Source organism: Netta rufina (assembly GCF_964035555.1).
Source record: "Netta rufina genome assembly, chromosome: Z".
NCBI classification, from domain to species: Eukaryota; Metazoa; Chordata; class Aves; order Anseriformes; family Anatidae; genus Netta; species Netta rufina.
Genome location: NC_140126.1, coordinates 57,767,356 through 57,792,427, shown reverse-complemented (window position 1 = coordinate 57,792,427; position 25,072 = coordinate 57,767,356). Strand labels below are relative to the sequence as shown.

At 40.5% G+C, this 25,072-nt stretch overlaps 1 protein-coding gene across 2 annotated transcripts in view; it reads right to left on the bottom strand.

Moving 5' to 3' along the window:
- Positions 1–231: 231 nt before the first annotated feature.
- The window catches only part of DCP2 (decapping mRNA 2), a 37,230-nt gene continuing 12,389 nt past the window's right edge, over positions 232–25,072 (bottom strand). Inside the window, exons 2-11 of one of the 2 annotated variants that reach the window (XM_084305272.1) lie at positions 15,793–15,944; positions 14,066–14,193; positions 13,487–13,585; positions 10,926–11,078; positions 10,017–10,129; positions 9,801–9,908; positions 9,089–9,209; positions 8,677–8,787; positions 6,960–7,011; positions 232–5,925 (exon numbers count right to left, since the gene is read on the bottom strand). In XM_084305272.1, coding sequence (XP_084161398.1) covers positions 5,762–5,925; positions 6,960–7,011; positions 8,677–8,787; positions 9,089–9,209; positions 9,801–9,908; positions 10,017–10,129; positions 10,926–11,078; positions 13,487–13,585; positions 14,066–14,193; positions 15,793–15,944 — 1,201 coding nt within the window. In that variant the 3' untranslated portion in view covers positions 232–5,761. The remainder of the gene's footprint in view (positions 5,926–6,959; positions 7,012–8,676; positions 8,788–9,088; positions 9,210–9,800; positions 9,909–10,016; positions 10,130–10,925; positions 11,079–13,486; positions 13,586–14,065; positions 14,194–15,792; positions 15,945–25,072) is intronic. The other variant, XM_084305273.1, reaches the window with a different exon arrangement.

The following is a 25,072-nucleotide window of genomic DNA, read 5'->3' as shown; positions in this document are numbered from 1 at the left end:
ACCTTTAGAAATAGTTCTGGAAATGATAATGCTTTTAACTGGCACATAGAAAGGTCAGTGCTGCTAATTTGTTTAAGGCAATATTAGTTTAAACATTCTACAGTGAAGGAATAAACAGGACAGATTTCACAATTCACACTAATCAGTAACACTCATGTTCAAACTTAAGTTTATACACAAAATCATTTAATTTTAGAGAAAAATTACATTATAGAAGAAACTGTCAATTTAGTCATAGCCTTTTTACTGGTGTGCTTCAGTTTCCAAATCATTGAATAACAATTAAATCACAATCATCGATACAACATTTGTTACAGGTAGTTACTGATTTTATTTGCTAAAATTGAAGAGCTGACCAATACAAGCCCTCTTCAAGACAACATAATGGAAATTGGATAAAATCTTTACATAGGTTCAACTCACAACTAGCTGTAAGTACTTTACACTTGGCACTGATATGCCACTTACATACCAGTGAGGAAAACAGAGTAAGTCTTTGCGCTTAGAAGAAACAGGAGGAAGACATAACCCATCATGCATGAGCCATATTAATAAAACACTGGCTCCCTGTTTTTCTGCAAGGCATGCAATGCTGCACAGAAAAGTTTTCTTTGGGCAGCGGTTCCTGAGTCAGCCTAGGTCCTAGAACACGTACAAGGATTCAGCATTACGCCAAAACTAACCAACAAAACCCCGCCTAGCTCTGTGGGGTCTGTTTTGTTTTGTTTGTTTCTCATGTTAAAGTGCCTTGCAAACCCAGCTAGACTGCTCCTCACAGTTGAAGTACTGCTTCCACATACTGCAATGCCATGCAGACATGGTAAAGTTACTTAAGGATCCTGTTTTAAGTATAGGCTTGAGAAGTTATTTGCTGAGGGCGCCTACTCATGCAATGTTACAAACCTTTCCTGCATAACAAAAATACGTACCCAACAGTAAGAATAAATGGTTCATCTCCTTAGTTTAAAAATTTTACTCAAACATGCTTAAAAAACCTTGCAAAGTAAATTTTTCTCAGTGAGAGGTGTGTAATAGAGAATTGAGTCTCTAGGAGCTATATTCTTAAAAAGCTATCGATGCCTTGTTTTACAATGATTTACACCCCATGGGGTGTAATCACTTTCTTCAGGGCACCGAACAAATCAAAAGCTAGTTCTTCTGCTAAACAATGTAAATGCTTAAGAATGATAAAATACTCATCAGTATTTTCCATACATTTCAGGGCGGACCTTTTCAATTTTAAGCATTCTGTACCCTGAAAATTCCTGACGATTACAGAAAGACACGCTTCCCACCCCCCGAGTACTGAGGGATGAATTGAAGGCTCTTACACTTCCTTCCCAGCAGTCCACAGCTGAGAGCTGTTTGAAGACAGGTGTTCCTGCAAGGTGGAACCTGTACAGTTGGTCTAGTTTAACCTAACACTTTCAATGAAAAGACACGTTACAACCCAAGCATTCATTTTTCATGTACTCTGACTAATCCAAGACATTTTATCTTGCATGATTTTGAATATGGCCAACGTAATTGCTACAAAAGTTGTCTTGCTTATAAGTTCACAACCTACTTGAAACAGTGAAATGCACACACAGCACGAGTACTACTGTATCTATCAGTGCTTATGTACAGTATGGAGAACAGTGCAAGTACGAGCATTTAGCCTACTTCTTTCATTCCTGACCTAGACTATTGCTATAAATGCATAAGGACAGAAACCTACTATGCAAGAGTAGTGACATCGCCAAGCCTCATTTACTGTTAAAGCACCTTCATTTAGTAGAAATTTACCACATCTTAAATAATTTTGGTTGCTTCAAAAGCTGACATATTGTAATAACAAAAGCAATCTGAAATTAGTATGAAGTCATGTATAAGCACCAGACCCTTTAACAGTAACAGTGCAAGCTCAAATTCCTGTAAATAAACTGCTTCTAAATCAACAAGAGAGGCTGTTCTACCAGCTCTCAATAGTCTTGAACTTCCGAACAAGTTTACAGTTTAACTTCCTTATTTAAAAGATGAAGGCACCTGACTTTACCTCTGGGAAAAAAAAAAAAAAAAAAGTTCTGTTGCTCAGAATTTGTGAAAAACAAACAGCAAACAGGTAGCTGAGAATTAAATGGCTCACTGACCCAACAACTGGAAAGCCAGCCACCCGTGGAGCAGCAAGACCATTTTGTACCACAGGGTATTTACTGGAGCTTGGGTTCTTAATGTAGGCTCTTGCTCTTTACACCAGAATGACACGAGTGCTGCTATACACTGCAAATCGTTAAAAGCAAACCTACTACAGCGAGTAAGGGTTGGAAAAAATAATTTCCAATCTGAGAGCAAGTCTGCTAGGAACAGCCAAACCCGAACCCTGCCTTGTTTTCAAAAGCAACTGTTCCATAAATTACAGCTGCAAGTAGGTGAAGGAAGAAACTGTAAGCATTGTTCTCAATTCACTAAATCAAATCAGGAAGGTTGGAGCACAGCACAGAAGCCTGAAACAATGACTAGGCCCAGAACTCTATTACAAGCAATTTTGCAAGTTTGGTCTAAGAAATTTACATTGTATAAAAAGGAAATACTTTGATTGTGCAGTAAATAAAGCTATTTACCCTCTTCTCAACACTGCTATTTCCTGACTTCAAACTACACAAGACACAGATACTTTAAAAAGCATGCATGTGCATCAAGGAGTTGAAGTTAGTATTTCAGCACAGGACATAATTAATTCAATTAGGCAAATCACTCTTCAGTCAAAGTTCAAACCACTCTGCAAAGGAGAGATGGCTGAAATTTCACAATGAACATGGAATTTATGTCGTTCTAGAAACTGCAAACTAGTACCAGATTCATTCCCGGTACCCAAAGGTGTTTGTTTGTTTTGTTTTGTTTTGTTTTAGTTAAAAGTTTGGTTAATTCCATGTCTTCTTTAATTTCAAGAACACTGAGTGACCAATCATACTCTGAATAACCCCTTCTAGGCAAGCATTCTGAATTGCTTTAGCCCTAAGCATAAATGGAGTAATGTTTAATTTTCAAGTATCTTGACATGAGCTTGAGTCTGACATGCAAACAGTTACTCATTTTTCTGTGTCTAGTTCCCAGGAAATAAAAACTCACTGAAATCTATACCTCACTTGTAATTTCTTCACTGTTTTACAGAAACTAATGTAAACTGTATACTTCTAAACTTGAAAATATACTTAATTATAAAATGATGGCGAAATAAGAACATGAACTAGTAATAGTAAACAATCCAAAGTGTTCACAGTGCGGGGCATGATGGAAACCAAAGGGTAGGTCACATGCTGCCGCACTCCTGTTGTTTTAGCAACCTTACTGAGGAAGCAGAAAAGCAATGCTGCTACAAGGAACAGTACCCTTATACAAGGAAGTAAAAGTTATTGCATATTTATCACATTTATCCGCAACTCACATTAAGGCTAGATATACTAAGATCATGACATGAATGAGCCCCACTTTGGGCTGCTTCACAAAGCAACCAGCTTCTCTTACACTGCACCGAGCTGTCACTACGACAAAAACGACCCAGTGAACACAGAGGGCAGTCAGCATCTCCTGCTCGCAGGACATGCTTGCTTCATTTTAAAGACTTCCCTCTGTCTGTGACAACAGAAGTTCACTGTTTCATCAGCATTCCCCTTATTTCACAGAGCACTAAATGAAATAACTGATTTTTTTTTTCTTTTTTTTATATATATATATATATATATATTTTAAGTCAACCTACTTATTAAAGATTCCCGCAGCCTGATATTGAATCATGCCTTAGGAGAGTCTTGCTAACTCCACAGGCAGTAGCAGCCTCATGATATGAATACAAACTTCTGCCTCACTGTGAGTAAAGGCACTTTTGCTGGGAAATCAACTATTTGCACTAGAAAAGTAACTAAAGGTTATTTTTCACCTGAAGCTGAGTAACATAACATCCTCCAGCATTATCCCACCTTCTCAACTACTGCTATTTACCCATTTACTGCTTTCTACATCCTTTGGATTTTTTTTATTTTTTTTTTTTTTAAACAAGGTGAGACAAAGCTAGATTGAGTTATTTCATGATTTGGTCTTGAAAGACAAGGCCCTCAGGACTCTCGTCCTCCAAAAGGAGGAAATGCTGTGGTCTGTTTCTCCTGTTAACTCATACAGAAGTCCAGGGTTCCTTCTGCCAAAAGCATTACAGCATTAGAGTCCCAAATCACCTGGTGTCAGGCAGGTAAACAAAGCAGAAGATAGTTCTAAAGCTATTTCTGAGGAAAACCACTAGGTAATAGATGAAGTAGGGAAGTTGAAGGAAGACCAGGATTGTGTTTTTGGATGCCACATGAGTTGCATAAAGACTCAGTGCATGAGCATACACTCTGAACGAGAGAGGAAGGCCTAGTTCATTCAACTAGGAAGTTACCAATTGCTCACCTTTATTTTAGAGAAGAATCAATTCTTAAGTCTGGGACACTATGCTTGGCACCACAAGCTGCTGTAACAAGTGAGTTCAGTGCATTTCTCTCAACTGCAAAGCTTGTGTTCGAAACACCCTAACTGGAATCATGATGGTGATGTAACAGTTAATAGTTCATCACCTCCACTGTTACGATTTTATTTTTCTTCAGATCTTTGATATTTTTACTAAGAAAGCGTTGTAGCTCCAAAAGACTGAGGCTACATCATTTAAATGCTAACTGCAAGTGCAATTCAATACGACTATATACAGAGCATACACTACACAAGAGAACCGAGGACAACAGCACAGAATACAATACTGGACATCCTTAGAATAGTTATTGCAAGCCTGATTAAGCCTTTTAGTGTCACACAATGATTCTATTATCCATGCACCTGCTTTCCTCCTGGCAAGATCTACAGAGGCTTATTTACATTCAGCATAAATTCTACATGAGTAACTTCCCACAAACGAAGTTTGAGCTTTTCTTTTTGAAAGCAGCTACAACTGGGATAACACAACACTTTCTCAACTTCTTTTTACCCAGCTGGGGACAGTGCATGAGTTGAAGCTAGACACTTTGAAAGGCTAAGCTCTGCCCAGTTTGTGTATCCTTACAGGAAACAGAGGCAGAGTAGGTACAGAAGAAGTCATGCTATAAATTTGACTCAAGTACTACTGATTGCCAGCCAACAGAAATTGACTTTCAGTGCGAGGGAAGATATTGTGGGCAAGCCACCAGGAAAAAGAAAGGATGACAGACTGAGGCTAGGTTTGAAATGTGCAACTTATGGTTTCAAAATTACTGGGACAGAGAGAGGAGTCCTCTGAGAATCAGCTTCATTGCCACTGTCATAATATTGCAATGTACTATAAAATAATGACTAACAAGTCCAATAATTTATATCAGAGCAGTTAAAAGTTTAGCAAGCTGGTATACTCCAACAGTACAAAAAAGTCAATGTCAATGACAATCTAAAAAACACACAGCAAGTTAAAAAAAATGAGGAAAAAAGAATGCCCTCTAATGCACAGCTAGGAACAAGTTAACTGAACACTGGAAAGGTACTTTTGTGGACAAAGGCTATACTGCATTTAAAGTGCAACACTTGACTATGCCACTCCCGTACTACAAAGAGAACAAACCCTTCCAAACCACCAGTCAGTCCCTGCATTGCATTTAAAAACAAATAATAAAATAAAGAAAAAACAGCAACAACAACAAAAAAAAAAACTCCTGAGAAAGAGTAAGGCTGGATAAGAACCCCCCGCAATTGCTATAGGCAAGTCTGATCTTTGTTCATAATAAACTCAGGGGTCAAAACATTTCATTATGGCATCATGGTCAAACTTGAAACTCAAGAAAGCTCTTGATGAGAAAGCAAATTTGTAATTGCCATTGCATGCCACAGAGTTCCCCTCTACGTTTTCTGCCACCGGGTCTTCACTGGAAGAACACATCTCATGTGCTGCATCTGTTTACAGAGGAAAAAAAAAAAAAAAAAAACATGGAACAAATTTTAGATGTCTAGTTATCAGTGAAAGAATCAATGACAATACAAGGCTGTACCTGTAATGCGCATTTAATTAGTATTTACGAAAAAGTCTGTTTCCATGGTCACAAACAGAAAAAGGTGTATCAAACAGCCATACTTACAAGTCATCTAGTGGCTAGAACAAATCTTAAAGTCACAGCAACTTGGGGGCACTTTCAAGAGCCAGTTTTACCCACAGGTTACTGCTTTGCAATGTATATCATGATGTAAAGGAAAGAAATGTGGCCCTATTTTCTGAGCAGAAGTAAAGCACTGTGTAAGCACTCCGAAGTAGCCCTGTATTGACTGCAGCTTATTGTTAGCAGGACAGAAAGCCTTCAACCAACATTTAATTAACAGCATACTGTCAACTGAGATGCTACTTTCCTAAACTAGTCTTTAGGTACTCTTCACCCAGCAACACAGTGTAATCTGGGAATTTTCACAATTAGAAGAACTGTAAAACCGACATGATTGCATCACATTAAGTTAACCAAATAAAGAGGAACTCAGACTTCCTTAGAAAAATACGGCTTTACAGCACTTGGATTGACATACAAGGAAGGAACCGCAACCATCATTAGTCAGTGCTTTCAGCTTTTAATACACAACTTCAGTGCATAAATCTGCACCGCGACAGGCTGCCCAGGGAGGTTGTGGAGTCTCCTCTGGAGATATTCAAGGTCCGTCTGTACACCTACCTGGAAACCTGCTCTACACAACCTTGTTTGGCAGGGGGGTGGACCCAATGATCTCTTGAGGACCCTTCCAACCCCTACAATTCTCTGATTCTGTGATCTCTGGAGGTATTTAAGAGGCATGGATGTGGTGCTTAAGGTAATGGTTTAGTGGTAGACTTGTCAGTGTCTGGTCATGGTTGGATGTAATGATCTTAAGGATCTTTACGTGTCTTTTCCACACTAAAATGGCTCTATGATTCTATGACTTTGGATGGAAATTCAGAGTATACTCGCCTGTTTCAAAGTTATCTTGAAGTCTTCTTGGATGAAGCTTTTTTTCACATTTCTGGTTAAGAGAAAAAACACGTATTACTCTTAATTAAAAAAAAAAATCCCTTTCTTGGGAGTATAGCTTAAGTGTCAGCTAAGAGGTGTGATATATTTGATTTGATACACCTCCTGTGTGAATCGTTTTACTTGTAATTCAGGATGAATTCATTACTTTAGTATGCATCAAGTCCACAAGTCTTTCAGAAGCATTGCAATCTTGTAGCAACTGACCGATCATTCTTAAAATGCAAGCTTTTAAGTAAAAAAAAAAAATGACTGTTTTCTAAATACTGTAAGCCCCAAAGGTCTTGCAGCATGATGGTATGGACTTGAAGTTGCATATGCATAAGCCTGTTCTTCAATCTGCTTTTCTCAAAACACAAGGGGTGTATATTTGCAAGCAGGCAGCCACCGCCACTTAGATTAGCATGTATTAGGGATGCAAAATTAGAATTCTCCAGGGAAAAGAATTAGCCTTAGGTATGCTGCTCTACGAACACAAATACAGAGAAAAGTACTGTCCTTTGCACTATGCAAATTAAGAGTCCCAGGCCTCCAAACAGCATTAAAATGTTATCACTGGGACGTGAAGTCTTTAAACTTCAAAGGACTGGCAATCATGAAAATGCAAATGAAACACCACATAAGTGTTTAGCAAAGTCTGTAAAGAACCTGCACAGTAGAGTATTAACAGTTCCATTTGTTTCCATCAAGATCCTACAGATTTCCATTATTACACATTTTTCTACACAGCCAAATTTCTGGCCAGTCAATTCCTTGGCTTTTCTTTCTTCTACTTGTAGACCTAAAAGCAGTTAACTGTTTCTTGCTATGAAAAGAATGAAAAATCAACAGGACGAAAGTAGTTACATTTTCAGCACTTTTACAAGAAAAACAGAAAGAAGGTAGAAACTGCAACCCAGAATGAGAAGAATCTATCTTAAAGCCAGTAATCTAGAAAAATTAAAGCAAGCTGATCTGCATGGAGAACAGTGCATGCAGCTGAATGCTGCACAAAAACCAACAACACAGACTGAGAGAGCCATAAAGAATAGTGGGGGGAAAAATCAAAATGATGTTGTAAAACAGGTTTCTCAGTGAACCTTCTCCCATCCAGCAAAACTTTGGGGACAAGGATATTTAGTTGGTGCAAGGGAAAGGTAATAAACCAAGAATGTCATGCTGCAACTGACAAAGTGTAATTCCAGTATTTGATTAAAAATTATATGAGATCAAGGCAAGTCTGTATCTCATTGTTTTTTGCTGTTGAGGAGAGAGATAATAAACATTAACATATAAGCATTAACACTTTGTATCAAACTGTTGTACGACAAAACTGTTTACAAAACGTAAACATGTCAGACATGTCCTACATTGACTTATTATGGCATCCTGTGGTAGGCTGGAACCTGGAAAGCTGCAGAGAACTGTCTGCCGACATGGCTGCTATTTTCACCAATAAGCCTTGGTTCCAAAATGCAAACTTTAAAGGAAGGATGCATCGTCTATAGATCTGTATGCTCTAAGGTAAGAAATGTCATACTCCTACAGACACTTACTAAGTATTTTGTTAAAATATATTTTCAAGCAATAAGCAGTTTCTCTCAGCAGGACTTCTGCCTGTAAATTTCTTAAGCACTACTGGAACTTGTTAATGAGATAGCCACTAGTTTTTTCTTACCAAGGTGTGGTTTTGCTTTGCTGGTTGACTGTGGACTCCATTTGTTCTCTTCTTCTGTGTGGCAGTGTCTTGATTCTGCTTTCTGCCATTGCTCCTCAAGTTCTGACTCTGCTATTATGTCCAAAAGGTAGTAGAAGGAAGAGTTTAAATGGCAGCATCAAAAATTGTTTGTTGACAATCGCTATTTATCAGCTAAAACTGACATAACGCAACTACCACCTGACACCCACCACCTCTACTGTCAGTAGCAAGCAAACAATCTGAGAAACCCCCTAGAATTTTATTTTAATGTTCTAATTTGCATACTATAGTGTTAAAATTCAGTATTTCAATTCCAGGGAGGAACACTTAGGAACAAAGACATTGGTCTTAAATAGTCCAGACACATACGTTTGCCTAAGAAACAACCTACCTTTGTTTTTAACACTTCAGACGTTTCAGGATGATTGCATGGCTTTTGTGTTTGTTTTGGCTTCATGCACTGCTCTCCTGTGCCATCTGTGAGCACCTGCTGACTACTGCGAGGTTTGGATCTAGTACATGAAAACAGAGGTTAAAAAACAACTTAAGAGCTATTGGTAGCAGAACTGAAATGAAGAATTTTCTGCATTTTGAGAATAATCTGGAAGACAAGTTTAAGTAACCTAGAGTACAAGCTGTAACAAAGATCACTGCATTCATACTGCATTGTTTTGACTGCTGGTAGGAAGCTTATGTTCTGCACAGACAGCAAGCTAGTCTCACGTCATCATTTTTAATGAGCGTTGGTGCTAACCTGATCTGAATTACAGGAGTAAAGCCTTCTTTTTGTGAGTCCAGGTTTTAAAATTTGCTCTACTACTTCTAGCTTAGATGAACCAAAAAGGGAGGGTATTCCCATACACTGGACTCAAGGAATTCTGTCAGTTCTATCACACTGAAGAATTTTCCAAAAAGCACATCATGACGCTAATTATTAAGTTTTCATCCTGTTCACAGGCCTGTAAGATACACCTGTAATTATTTATTTATAATTAGCCAACTCTATTACTAGGATAGAAATATTCAGAGAAAGGACGATTGGCTTCATATGACCAACATTTTGCAGAAAGGATATAGAGATGTTAAACTGACCTGGTTCTTACCTAGCTTTTTCCGAGTTGGGCTTAGCGGGTGTGCTCACTGTAGATGAAACACCATTGTCACTCTCTGAGGAATCTCCATTCCTTCGGGAAATCCATTCCCTCAGTGGCCTGGTAAGCAAGCAGAAGTTCAATATGATCTATTTGCTAAAACAAATCTAAAGAATTAAAAGTTTTCTGAAAGGCACTGGCCTAGCATTTGCTGCATCTTGAACATACCTGATGAAAGGAATGGCCATAAAAAATTTGTTAGGTGCCAGACCTAGCTTGGACTTGGGGGTCATGTCATTCCTGTGGCATGGCAATTTGTCAATGGAAAACCACTCAATATTCTAGAAAAATGAAAAATAAAATCAAAATAAACCACTGTTGTTGCTGCAGAAAATACATTACAAACACATTTCAAACTTACTATGCTTAATTAAAAAATTACAATGAAAGGCTTATTATGATACTGCAAGTTTTTTTCTACAAATTGTTAACTAATGATGGGGTTGTTCTTCTGACAGCAGCTACAGAGTAATGGATGGTACACCCCATACACATTCCAAGACATAACTAAAACATGAAATATATCATCCAGCAACTAAATTCTGAATATGAATTTCAGTAAACAAGCAAACAAAAAACTCACTACACACCAGATGCAGTAAATAATGGTAGTGGCTTCAAATAATTTTCCAAGCCACTAGTATTCTTGCTGCTTATATTTAAAATCAAAACCAGACTACCAATACTAGCTCAAAAATTATCAGAAATAAGGGAATGAAGTTTGCTGTACAAGTTTCAGGTTTTGTTATAGAATAATAATAATAAAAATAATAAAGTAGGAATACCATGAAATAATTAGCACATAGACTACCTAAGAAAGAAGATGGAGGGAATTCCAGTTTGACTGCATGTACTAATGTTGTTTTCGTGACGAATGGAGATGCCAGAGATTGTTAAGAATCAGTCTTTCCATTAGAGTTGCAACAACATGACAAGACTCTACAGTGACAAAACACTATTTGTAATTAGTATTTCAAGAATTCATCATGTTTGTTGGTTTCATTATTTCACAGACTATTAGCTTTAAAAGCCAACCTCCACAATAAGGTATCCACAAAACTAAACAAGTTAACATACCCGAATTTCCCTCCTGGTTTTGGGGTTGAATTTTGTATTCTTGGGAACTCCTGGAATGATGTAGAGCCGTGCTAACTGATCATTAATTCGCAGCTCAATGTATTCTTCTTTACTGATGTAATCTTTTATGTCAAACCCCGTTTCTTCAAACACCTGAAAAACATAAATGATATCAATGCATATATTTAAATTTATCCTTTTAGGACCTATCATCCTAAGGCAAGACACAAATAGTTTTCTGACCTACTCATGACAGCGGGCAACTGAAGAAGAGAGCCACAGGTACATGAAACAGAAAAGGCTGTTAAGCCCCACTGCCAGTAATCCAGAGGTAGGACTCCTCAGTCAAATTTTTACAGACCAGATTTAGAACTAAACAGTAGGACAGCATCTTCAGTGAAGCCTCTTCTATTAAATTGTGAAGTTTAAAGCTCCAGAGCCATGCATTGCTCTTTTACATTAACTTAGCTGTTTCCTGAAACAGTGATGTGTTGACTAGAAACTACACAGCATGTGGTCCTGTCTGTGAATATGTAAAACAAAAAAATAAAACTGAATAACCACATGAAGTAGCTACAGCAGGTAATACTTAAAATGTCTTGTGGTCAAGTGCATATATCCATATCAGCAAAATGGTTTCAAGTTCAATTTTTCAAAATGTAGAGGAAATTAAGCACAAATATTAAAAAATACTCAAGATCTTAATACAAAGTAAATAACTGACACCCAGTCTTCAAATTAGTACTAAAAACCCTTATGTAAAGGTCAAAAGCAAACCAAGCAAATCTTAATGTGTAACTGCATTAGGAACAGCAGAGTTCAAAAAATAACAAGCATAATGTCCTTATTCTTCCTGATTCTTCCAGATGATTTAAATGAATTCATTGTAGAAACTTGTTTTGCCTAAATGGTTAACCGTATAGTATGGTTATTCCTTCTGCAGTACAACTGAACCGTCTAGGCACTGCCCAGAGCAGACCTCTTCAATTAGACCACATGTAGGTGCAGTTCAAAGTTTTAGACCTGTGCTGACTCCAGAAAAAAAAAAAAAAAAAAAAAAAAAAATGTTTACACACACATTTTACGGACATTACAATGTTTGGCAACATGTTAGCTTTGAAAAATGTGCAAGTTCATCCACAATGACAATTTACCTTCATGGAAACAGATCAAAACAACAGTGTTGTTCACTAGCATATTATAATATATTCTCCAAATTAGAAACATCAAACTATTTTCCCAGTCTAACTGTGCCCACTTTAAATGCTATACCCACTGTTTGTGGTCCATATATTTTTATTTTCTCCTTGCCCTTCAGTTGTAACCCTTTAGACTGAAAAATAAAAATATAAAACAACAACAACAACAAAAAAGGAGAAATAAAAACACCACAGAAGCAACTGCCTAACAAAATTTTAATCAAAGAATCTATTTATGGTGTGTTGGGGGAGCATAAGACATGCATTTAATAATTAGTTTAACCTTATTAAGTCTCTGCTCATCCCTTGAGCTGTGCTATGATAGCCCACTGCATACACTGCTCAAGTATTTCACTTGGCAAGCTATCCAATACTATATAAGTAACACTCTACACAAAAATAAGGAGTGCTAACGTGAAAGGAATTCTCATACATGCCTGTTGCATAAAAGTGTAGTGTTAAGATCTAACACTTTATTTTGTTTTTCCAAATCAATCCTAAATATCTTAGGGGTATGGAAACTACCCTCAACAAATCAGAAATGCTGAATTTTACATTCATGCTTCTTCAAGAGGCATATTTAAGAAAAGTCCACAACTCCTCAGATACAAATTCAGTCCAACCATGAAGAAAATTAAAGCATCTTGCTGTTTTCCCTCACTTTTGTTTTCCTTCTCTTAAGTTCGAGATGCATTATGTTAGAGGAACATTGTGAAAGAACAATACTGGTACAAACACAAACTATTTTCAACATGAAGCTCTACTATCTGCTGCGGCAATAAACCTCACAGATTGTTTTCTTTAGCACTTAATTGCCATATATCAATATTGTTGCTTGTTCCTTTATCACTGAATAAAAGCTCTTCACAATTTTTCCATAATCTTCTACAACCTCCATCTCATCTCTTCAGTCTCTTTACACAGCCCAGCTCTCATACAAGCTAAATTCCCATCCTTCTATCACCTTGTATGTGCAGTGGCCTCTCAGCTTAATATTCAAAAAGCCATGGAGTACCTCAGATTTTCCAAGCACCAAAAGTAATATTTAGAAGTCAATTAATAGTTCAGAACTGAACTTCAAAAACAGCATTCATTTAACGTAGTATGTTAGTACAAGACAATGAAAAACATCAACACCGATTTTAAACTAGTTAATCACACCCTTGGTGATCACTCAGAAAAGCACTAAAAGCTACAGCAGAAGACTGCAACAATTACCTGATTTCAATAGAAGACATACCTAAGTAACATGTCTTTTCGTCTACCATATGTATCCTGCTCTCAGCAAAGCTTCATTTACGTAACTTTAAAAAAAAAAAAAAAAAAAAAAGTTTGGTTCCCTTAAGCTGATTTTTAACTTACCTCTCTAGCAGCACAGTCATGAGGAGCCTCTTCTTTATTTACTTTCCCTTTTGGAAATCCCCAGCCAGACTTTGCTAAATAGCCCTGAACCAAAAGAACCTGCAAAATACAGTAAAGACATCTGTCAATACTGACTGTTCTAATTGATTTCTATTAATTCTCTTCCCTTTGCTGTCCTCTGCTTCCGACCCCCCAGAACAGTGACTTCAGCCTGGAGGAGGAACCCATTAGGTTTTCTGTGTTCTAGCAAAAACTGCAGATTTTTATTTTTTTAATGAAATCATGTAACTCCGAATAAAGAAGCAAAACTGAATAGGAAAGCAAGCAGAAGAGACTGTCTTCCATATCTTATTCCCATATTCTATTTTTGTACACACTCAGTGTCAAATATCTGTCGTTTTTTTGTGAATCTGAAGTGTGCACTTTTTTTTTTTTAACCAGAAAACAAACGTAAACTACAAAATTACAAAATGTAAAGTACAAAGATTACTTTTGCCAGCACATGCCATCCTCCCCCCAGCTCTTCGAAACTATATTCATATTTACATTATATTTACATATTTACATATTCATACTTACATTTTCAAGTGTCTCATCAAGAATAATTGCACCATAGGTTGGCACTCCCATTTTATATTCCTTCCACTCGTCTAAAACCTTTTGTACGTCTTCACCTTGAGGCAGTAAAAAAGGGCAGTGATTGAAGAGTACAGCAGCAGTCAAGGAAGCTAAACTTGGGTAACCAATCACTGGCAGTTAAACAAAAGATAGCCGTTCCAGTATTTACAATAACCCCGCACTATCCTCCTAGTACTTTCACATGCAACATCTTGTAAGTTGGAAGTGTCATGGAAAATCCGTTACCAAAATCAAAAGTTAAAAAAGCATTAATTGAGTAATTTGGCAATTCTAATGCAAGCCAATTAAAAGATGAAAAAAAGACGGTGCTTGTTTGAAAGTGTCTTCTAATTTTGAAGAAAAGATATCCACATAACTGCTGTTTTAAATGTGTTAGTCCTAAAAATTTTTACATTTTGAAGCTAATGGGAGACAAAAATACTCTCTCTCTTGGTTTAAGTGGAGAAATTTTTGCACAATCATTTGTTAGCCTACTGTGCAGAAACCATTCTTAAGCATTTCCTATTTAAAAACTATTTTTAATGGCATCATGTTACAGAAATCTAAATTTAATACACTTTATCAAAACTCACCACACAGAGAAAATAAGAACAGAACTTTTATAACTCTAAAATTTCAAAGGGAATCTACAAAAGCTTTAAAACAAAGAAGAAAGTTACTATATTATATACAAAACTATACTGCCAATAAGAAACATTCAAACATTCATTAGTAGTGTACACAAGACACTGCAGCTGAACTAACATTTTTTAGCAAATGTAAGCCAGAGAGCAAAAGATATAATGAATGAATATTATCTGTCTTACTGTATTTTTCCTGCACAGCCTACGACTGCCAGAGAAATTATGCTGATCTGAAAACTGTTATAATCTAAAAAATCTACTTTAAAAAATAACCACATAACATCAAAAAGAAAAAAAAAAAAGAAAAAAATCACATTTCTACAGTTCACTGTTAAAGTAGAATTTCATTATCAAACTAACAAGGAATATTTTGGTTAGTGAAAGCAGAGATACCATGAAAATTAGAAGCAGCACCTAGTCCCACATCAATGAGAAAAGCTTACCAATAAAACAATTACTGGATGTTGGCATGAAATTTACTTTATGAGCTTTTCCCCCATGAGGACTACATTGTCTAAGTTTTATCAGGCCTTTTGAGCAATAAAAAAAAGCGGAAGTTAACCATATGAATTTAGTAGTCATATGTCCTTTCTCCTGCCAACAGAACAGTTTCTAGCAGCATCTTTTTGTGACACAAATACATACAGCTACCCATCAGGGAACACATACCATCTTCAGCTTAATATTTACATCAGCATTTCCTTGGAAAGAGATTAAATAAAGGAGAGAAAACAACACGAAGAGCTCCAGCACCTCATCTTTGAAGCCCACCTGCTCTGTCAAACTGCAGCCAAAAGGAAAAATCCTCAGAGAAATTACCTGTTTTCCACAGTCTTAAGCCAAATGAGAAACATCTCTTCTATGGATGCCACAAAATTATGAAAGCAATGAAGAGATAAAAATCATAAATCCAGCAATAGTACTTTTTAATCATTAACACATGAACTGTCATTTTCCTGCTGCAGGTATAAAGTTTTGTTAACAATATTCAGTTTATACTTCGACCACTGAGACAGAAAACAATCACAGTAATAAAAAGGATATCAGCTTTCGCAAAATCTCTTATCCCACACTGAGGTAATCCTGGTGTGTTTTGCATGTAGAAATCCAAGTAAAACCAATGGGCAAGTTCAATCTGAAAGCATACTCTGATTGCATTGTCTCTCTCTTCGCTTGGAATGTGCAAAATAAATCGACTGCCAAGAAATTAAAAAAAAAAAAAAATAAAAGCATGATTAGCCAAGTCTATTGATTTAAACAAATCTGAAAACAAAAATGCATTGCAGCAGTGGAATTCCTGATCCATTAACACAGCACAACAGATCTTCCTGGAGGTCTGGATAGCAAAAGTTTTTTCTTAAGAAAATAAAACTTTGAACATCAAGAAAGAAAATGGATCGTGATGTTCTTCTACAAAAATCAATTACAAGGAACTAAGTAAATTAAGTACTGTGAAAACAGGGAGGGGAAGGAAAGCCTATGTGAACAGCTACAAGAATGAAAACATTTTTAAATGTCCAGTGAAGAACATCTGCGAACTCTTGATAACAAGTCTATACATTTCTTCTGGATACAAGTTAAACACAGATGTCTATTTTCACTGAAAAACACAGTGAACTATTAATTCACACAAGTTTTAAAACTCAGTATGGTCCCATTAGTTTTCTCAATCTGGAACAGAAAGTGGACAGTTGGTTTATTTTTCAAGCCTGCTTTATGTTTCAGCCCAGATACTGGCACACACAGTTCCAGAGATGAGCAGATGAGTAGCAATACTCTGTGATGGCTCATTTTGTTTACACAGTTAAACTTTATTTATCAATTCTAAGATCAAGAATAAAATAATTTTCCTTTTGGAGATTTATGGTCACTCACCCGACTGAACTTAAACTATTTGACAGTGCTGTTTTAAACTCAACTCCTGAGGTTAAAAAAAAAAAAAAAAAAGGCCTGTAATATCTTTGCCAGAAGTGACAACACTTCAGACATCTTTACTTAAAATTTACAAGCGTAAGTCGTTAAGGAATGCCATGAGCAGCCTCCTCCTCCACCAGCTGTGGCCAAGGATGCACTCCTGCCCAGCCCAGAGCCCTCGGCCCTTTCCTGTTTTCAGGCTCAGCAGGTAGTGAGGCCAAGCACCTGTCCCAGAGCCCATGAGGTGGCCAGCCACACAGGCAGCCCCAGACAGTGCACCTGCAACAGGACACAGTCCCTGAGGGACAGGACCCTGTCCCTGAGGGGCACTGCACCATCCCCTCCAGCCCTGGGGCTGGTAGAGCCAGCAGGCCCTGGTGCAGGCCCACAGACAACATCCCGAGACCTGCAGGACACAGACATTGCACATCGTCCTCCCACAGCCTGACACGGCCCCTCTGCCCCTTGCCCTGCGGGGCGCTCGGCAGGGCCAGACAGCGATGGGCCCTCCCGATGCCGATGCCAGGACCCTGCTCCCTCTCCGCACCTCACCAGGGGCTGGGGCTTGCAGCACACCCACCTGTGCCACAGCGTGCAGACGGTGGAGGAAAGACTGAGCACAACACAAGAAGACAGGACAGACTGTGCCCATCAGGTGCAGGGCTCTGCCAGGCAGTCATACTGACGGCCCTGTTTCACACCCCTCCTGCCCACCCGTGCTTTGCAGGTCCACCCGTGGGTCCGTACGGCTCCATCAGCCGTGAGGTCCAGCCTGATCTCCCTGGAAGCAGGGCCTGTAGTTTCTCAACAGCCCGTCAGCCACTGCAACCAAGGGGTTTGTTTCTTGTCACCGTCTCCATTTTTCTCTTCCTAGAAAGAGAGCCTGCGTCTCTGTATATTTTTGTTATTGGTCTCCCCCCTTTCCCCTTCTTTCCTGACTGACAGGTTCCCACTCAGACCACTGGAATAAACAGTCACTTTCTCATGGCCTCATCAGTTAGTGAGACTGATCAGATTTGGTTCTCATTGCTGCCCCTCTTATCACTTGCCTGTCTGGTTTGTGTCCCAGTGTGCTTTATTTATGGATTCCTCCTTTGCTCATTATCCTGTGCATTGAAAAAGGTCCTTGACCAGATACTCTTACATGAATAGCCTTATTCAATTCAACAAGAATATTTTCCTCTTTGGCAATTTTTGTGCTGTAAATAACAGCCACGCTGCTCCCTTCTTGAAGGCTCTATTACTGCTGAAAACATTCCATACATATAAAGCTGTGGTAGCTGAAAGTTGTTGTTTTTATTTTTTTAAGCCTATTTTACATCATAACTAGTAGATGCTTTCTTACACTGCAGCTAACATTAATCTGAAGATACAATACACAGAAGTTCTTAATTCCACTTGGGTACTACATGTCAGCCCTGGCAATAAAAGCAAAAACAATGAAGAATACTACTTACAAATCGAAAAGCTAACTTTTCTAGAGTAAGTGAAGTCCAACAACAGGCACTTCGAAGTGTCACGGGGCTGCCCCGTGCCGACACAGCCGGTTCCAGGCAGCTCCAGCAGCCTCACTGCAGAGCACGGCCAGGCCCTGCAGCTGAGATGGCAGCACCTTGGGGAAACGGGTTTGAGTAAGAGGGAAAATGCTGGATAGGCAGAGGAGGAGAGGAGAAAACAAGTCTGCAAGAGCTGCACAAACTGCAAGTTCAGAGTGAAGGGGCAGAAGATGGGGCAGAGGACAGGCCAGGTGCCCGCCCTGCAGCCCACTAGTAAGTAGAGCAGCAGGATGCTTCCTATGTGTGAATAGAAATGTTGTTTTTGCAGAGTTACATCGCTTAACAGTAAGGAATCTGGTACTGCGATATGCTTGCAGTGATAAGAAAACTTCGCAGGCGACCTGGTAAAATGCAGACAACCAGACTCCTCAGAATAATTAGGTGAATATCACGGTGTCAAGCCAAGTCAGATAAGTGAAGAAACATTACACCACTTCAAACAGTAAAAACGTCAAAAGATTTGAAATTTAACAGGCTGGCAACTGCAGGACATGTGTAGTCTGTGAAGCATCAGATAGACTGTGAACCTGGATTACCCACTCAGTGGGGAAACAGGGGAGGGTCCTGTCATCAAAGGGTATATAAACTGTTTTGGAGCTAGTAGAGGCGCTCCTGCTTGTGGGGCACCTGCCATTGCAACAGTGAATAAATTACTATTTCACTGAGACCCTCACCTGAGCATAAGTTATTGGCTACGGTGTGTTTCTCACAATCTGGGGGCTCGTCCCGGATCCAGTCACCTGCCGGGGAGCCCCACCGCCGCAGCAGCAGGAAGGCATGCCCCGCTGATTTCAGCGGTCCTGTGCATCGATGGTGGTGGTTCTGCGGAGAGCTGACAGAGGGCCCAGGGCCCGAGACTGGTTACAGAGGCAGGAGTAGTGGGGAAGGGAAGAAGGTAGGCACTCCGGGTTTAAGAATTGATCCGGTAACTCTGAGCACAGACCAAGGTAAGAAATATTAAGTATTGCCTTGGGGGTCAGCTGAGACTCTGTGTGATGTGTGAGTGAGATGTATTTCTGTGGAGTCCTGATCCGTGGAGTCCGGTTCTGTGGCTCCGCGAGGGGCACGGCCAGAGACGGATAAAGCGTGAGATAAGGGAGAGAAAGGAAGAGTCTCTGGAAATTTGGTGTACGGTGAGCCCTTGCACAGGGAAGTGCTTGGCAGTACACCCCCATCTTCCAGGATCAGAACGTGAGTGTGTGGTACCCCGCGGGAGGGAAATCTCTGTAGCAGCACACTGACAAGGGCTAGGAAAAATGGGACATATGACTTCCAGGGGACAGGGAGATGTCCCTGGGGCAGTGCCTACCAACAGGTCTTCCCGAAGAATGGTAAGAAACTGGAAAAATAATCTCAAAATTAGAGGAGACGATAAAAGAAAAAAAAAAAAAAAAAGGCTAAATATTGTGTATCGGTCTGGACAAAAGAACCAATTGGAACCAAAGGAAACAGCAGTATTTTGGCCAAAATACGGGTCTGGTGAAAATTCAGGCTTTAACTTTATATGTAAACAATAAGATTCCTTTTTTGGAGAAGGAGCTGAGTTATGCTCCCTGTAATCCTAATATTGCACCCGTGGCAGCAGCAGTCACTCCAGGAAGGAGACAGGGACTGCAATTAACACTGTCCCTTGAGAAGGAGCGTACTCTAGGCTCTGGCAAGAATCAGAACAAGGTAAAAGAGATATTGAGAATTTCGCCTTCCCTGACACTAACAGTACTAACACTACCTGTGTATCCTCTTAGGTGAACTCCCCCCCTCCCTACCAGCAGAGAGGTTAGGAGTTTTAAGAAGGAGATGAAGTCTTTAACTGAGGACCCCAACAGCCTAGCTGAACAATTAGACCAGTTTCTAGGGCCTGACTTATACTCGGGGGGGGGGGGGGGGGGGGGGGGGAGGAATTATGTCTATAAGTATGTTGTTTTCAGGGAAAGAAATGGGAATGATCAGGAGGAGAGCTGCTATACAAGAATGGGAAAGAGCTCATCCTTCAGGACCAGGGGTCATACCGGCAGGGCAGAAATACCCACTTGCCATCCTGGCTGGAATAATAATAGTGTGCAACACAGAAATCATATGAGAGACTTGGGGTCAGAATGAGAAAGTACTCGGGGGTGAGTCCTAAGGACCTGGTATCCCAAGGGCACTTGGAAGTTCATTTTGTGATTAAAGCCTGGCAAGATACACAGAAAATGCTCCAGAAGGTGGGGGGATGTTGTGAACAGTCACTGGGGGGCTCTCCTGAGGCAGGCCCTGAAGGTGTGTGCCAGGAGGGGAGATGAGAAGGAAAAGCAGAGAGCAACAGTAATGGTAGTGACAGTGCAGTGGATAGTGAGGCAGAGGGTTGGAGAAAGAGGAAGAAAATCTTCAGGGGGAATCAGGGCCAGGATAGAAAGGAGAGGAAGAGAGATGAAGGAATGGCAGGCCAGGAAGGCTGCCTGTGCTGCTGCCTGAATCCTAGCAGGGACAGGCTTTGATGTTTTGTGTGGCTAGGCTGGCCACTTCAAATAGGAATATCCTGAGTGTAAGAAGGAGGAAAGAAGGAAAATGGGATGAAATACGGTATACTGGTATGTTGTTTCTGCATCCTGGAGGGAGAAAGGTATGGAATTGAGTTGGCCAATGACTGAGCCTTTGGTGAAAGTACAGGCTGGAGGAAGACAGAAGTGTTAAAAAGGGTTACTGAAGGTGTTAAAGGTGTGGTATGTAGTGTCTGACAGAGCTGTCTGAAGTTGAGTGTGCAGGGAAAGAGGATGCAGGCATTATCTAAGTACCAGTCTGGAAGTTTTGGTATCTTTGCTGTGGTGTTTGGTCAGTTTCCCAAGTATCAGGAAGCGGTGGGGGGGGGGACATCCTGCTCCACCAGGGGCCTCTCCACAGGCTGCAGGAGGGCTTTGGCTCCGGCGCCTGGAGCGCCTCCTCCCCGTCCTTCTGCGCTGACTGTGGTGCCTGCGGGGAGGTTTCTGGCTCCTGGCCCTCCCAGCTGCTGTTGAGCAGCAGGTTTGTGTTTGTTTGTTTGTTTTCGTGGATGTGCTCTCACAGAGGCACAGACTGTGTTGCTCATGGCTTGGCTCTGGGCAGCGGTGGGCCCCCTTGGGGCCAGATGCAATTGTCCATCTGCCACAGGGAGGCGTCTGGATTTTTCTCATGGGGGCTGCCACTGCAGCCCCCCCCCAAAACCTTGCCACCGAACCCAATACACTGGGGCAGCTAGGTCATTACTGGCCTGTAAAGCATCAGGGATTAAATTAACTAACGAAACCCTAAATGTGATGGGGGTAGAAGAGGCTGGGATAACAGTGCCACTTTGGGGGGATACCAAGCTGAGACTAGTGAGAGAGGGAGTTAGGAGAATACAATAAAAGAATTTACTAACTTTTTAGAAAAGGGGGGACTGAGAGAGGGAGTTAGGAGAATCTTATCAAGTAGCGATAGAGCACTGACGGCATTAAATTAGGATGCTATTTAGTCTCTTTGCTAACTATGGTGTGTTGTGCAAATTAACTAAATCAAGAAGCCTTGGGCCCCTTACCAAGGTCTGTCTCATAATAAGAGTGTGAGCCTCTCTTAAGAAACTGGCAGAAACTGGTCCTGCGGATGGACCAGAGCCAAGGAGCAACTGAGCCTGTGCAAAGACAAGAGGTCAAGGAGCGGTGACAAGGAAGAGTCATCAATCTTCATCCCCACGACCCCCGGCACCCACCACCAGAACACACTGCGCAAGCGCAGATGGGAGGAGTTTATGGAAATGACTCCTTGGAGCTAATTTTAATACGAAGTGGGGACGGGTTATGAATATGTATAGGCGTACTGTGAAACTTCATGCATATGTAACTCTTTCCTGCATATAACCGAGGCAAGTTGCTGCGTCAGGCGTGCACAACGTTGGTGGGACTGCCCCCCTGCTGCCCAGTGCTGAACAAACACACCTACTGTACAGTCCTACTGACTGTGGAGTCCATTTTCCATGAGTCACTAGGGGATAAAATGATCACTGGGCAATTATTGTACGTACCCAAGGCACAGACCAACTTGTTGGGAAGGGATTTGATGATTAAATTGGGCATTCAAATAGTAAACTGTTACACTGGAATAACTGTTATTAATGGAGTGTTCTTAGGCCCTGAGAGTAAAGATATATTCACCTCTGACTGGAAAGACCCTGAAATGGGGGCGGAAGCAACAGTACAGGTGGACAGTTTTACCTCAGGGGTTTACAGGGCCACCGATTTATTTGGGCAAGTTCTAGAACAGATTTTGCAGCAATTGCAACCTCCCGAGGAGGTACTACTGTTACAAATAAGTGGATGATTTTTTATTGTCAGGACAGGAGAAAAGAGTTGTGAAGGAAGCTACTAACAAGCTATTCAACTTTCTGGGAAAGCAGGGCTTGGGAGTATTGAAAAATAAATTACAACGTGTAGAAAGAGAAGTCAGGTATTTAAGGCATTTAATGTCTGAAGGAAAATGAAGAGTAAAGCCAGAGAGGATTCAGGGAATTGTTGAAAATTAAGAAAGAACTAAAAAGTTTTAAAAGAAATATTTTTTTTTAAGGAATCAGGAGCCATGAAGTCTGAAGGAAAATGGATACTCCCTGATGGGAGAGAAACACTGAATAAAGCACCAATGAGGCAAATGTTAATTGTTTTACATCAAGAGTCATTGGGAGGTGCAAGCAATGTGTGACGTTGTGCTAAGTATGTCTGTACACTTTAGTGAAGCAAATATGCAGAGAATGTACCATATGTCAAAGGGTAAATAAAAAGGTCATCCATAACCCACCTAGAGGGGGACAGGAGCCAGGGATTCGACTTTTTCAAAGTATCCAGGTAGACTTTACTGAGCTACTTGTTTATCCTAATTGACCAAGTGACTGTATGGGTGTAAGCTTTACTGCAAGGGTTAAAGCAGGCCTTAGAGATTGGGTGGGATTTTCACTCCCCCTGACACGCCTCCTCTTCTGGGAAGGTGGAGCTAATGAACCAGACATTAAAGAAGCAATCAACTAAATTAGTGTTAGAAACCCAACTTCTTTGGGTAAAATGCTTACTCCTATAGGTTCAAACAGCACTGAGAAAGGATACAGGAATTTCACCATACAAGATGCTGTTCGGATTGCCCTATCTGGGCAGAAGGGATGAGATACCACAATTCAAAACAAGTGAGTTTTCTTAAGAACTCTGTTCTGGAGTTGTCCTCTTCTTTGTCATCTCTCGGGATCCGTGGGCTGTTGGCTCAAACCCCACAAACCCCATTCACCACCACCACCCAGGAAGTTGGGTCCTGATTTGGACCTGGAAAGAATTAACTCTGGCCTGAGTGGGAAGGACCGTTACTGACCACTGAAACAGCCACAAGAACTGTGGAAAAAGGCTGGACTCACTATACTCGAGTGAAGGCATCCGTCGACCCTAGTACCTGGGAAGCTGTTCCTACAGAAGACTTGCTGGAAGTTGAAATCGAAGAGAAAAATCTCACAGTGGACTCTGAGCGGGATAAAAGCTTACAATTGTAAACTAACCTTTTATTTTCACAGGTAACTAATGAGTGTGGCCTGCGAGTGACAGAAAGGACTGGTCTATAGCAAACTGAAGTGTTCCCAAGGGGCTTTTGCTCTAGTAGTACGTGTATCTTATTCTTTGTATTGATAATTATTTGGAAACCTGCAGGTTAAAAATAATGACAGGGAAAATTCAACTGTTAATTTTGTTTCTAAGTAATTGTAGGCCTTAGAGAAGGCCTTGATCAATTGGCAACTTGGAAAAGGCATGACCAGATAAGAGTAAGATGGGATACCCCGTCAAGATATGGGTGACTGTGACAGAGGGTTATGTACCACAGTCTGTCATGTTTGATGCTTGTGAGGTGTTAGCTTGTGGAGATTTAAATGCCCAACAACAACTGAGCAGAGAGAACAAATAACTGGGAGAGACCCAACAGCTAGATTGAGAATAGCTGTATGGAAACGATCCTCTATTGCTATCAGAGAAAGGGAGAAACTCAAGGAGGAAACAGGAGAGAAAACAGGAGGCCCTCTTTGAAATGCAGCAGTTCAAACATTTGAGATTCAAACAGGGTATGGGGATGTGAATGCCTGGATAGAACGGGTCAAATATACCGTCCAGAGTCTCAACCATAGCTACTGCTATGCTTGTGCCTCAGGATGACCGATTGCCCAGATAGTGCCCTTCCTGTGGGGGTGGACCAAGGATTTCCAGGGGATGTGATGTATGATTGCATTGTACCAAGAAAAGACTGCCTGGGGAAATGAGGCCTGTAAGTCTCTCTTTGCTGTTCCTTGTGTGATAGCAATATCAGGGCTCCCCCTGCATTCTCTACAGCTATAGGTAACCATACAGCTTGCCTCTCATGGCAGGGTGTGAGTGCTACTCAGCATCGGGGAGAATTTGCCTTGTGCTACCAAAGACTTGATGGGAAACTGCTCAAGACTGGAGATCCCCAGGGCAGATCTCTGGTGGTGCTGTGGAGGGAAGATCTTACAGCCCACCCTACCATCTAACTGGGGAGGCACTTGGGCACTTGTTCAATTAGCTATACCCTTCACCCTGGCATTTGAAAGAGAAACATCACAAATACCCAGAAGAGGCTTAGGTGTATAATCCAATGACAGAGTGTACATAGATACTAATGGGGTGCCTAGAGGAGTTCCTGATGAACATAAAGCCAGGAATCAAATTGAACATAAAGCCAGGAATCACACTTAGGAGCTACAGCCTGCAGGAAGGACCCACAGCAGAGGCAGATGGAGCAGCAGAGAGGAGCTGGGATGGTCTGACCTCGAGCCCCATTCCCCATCCCTGTGCATTGCTCAGGGTGGGGAGAGGAGGCACAGA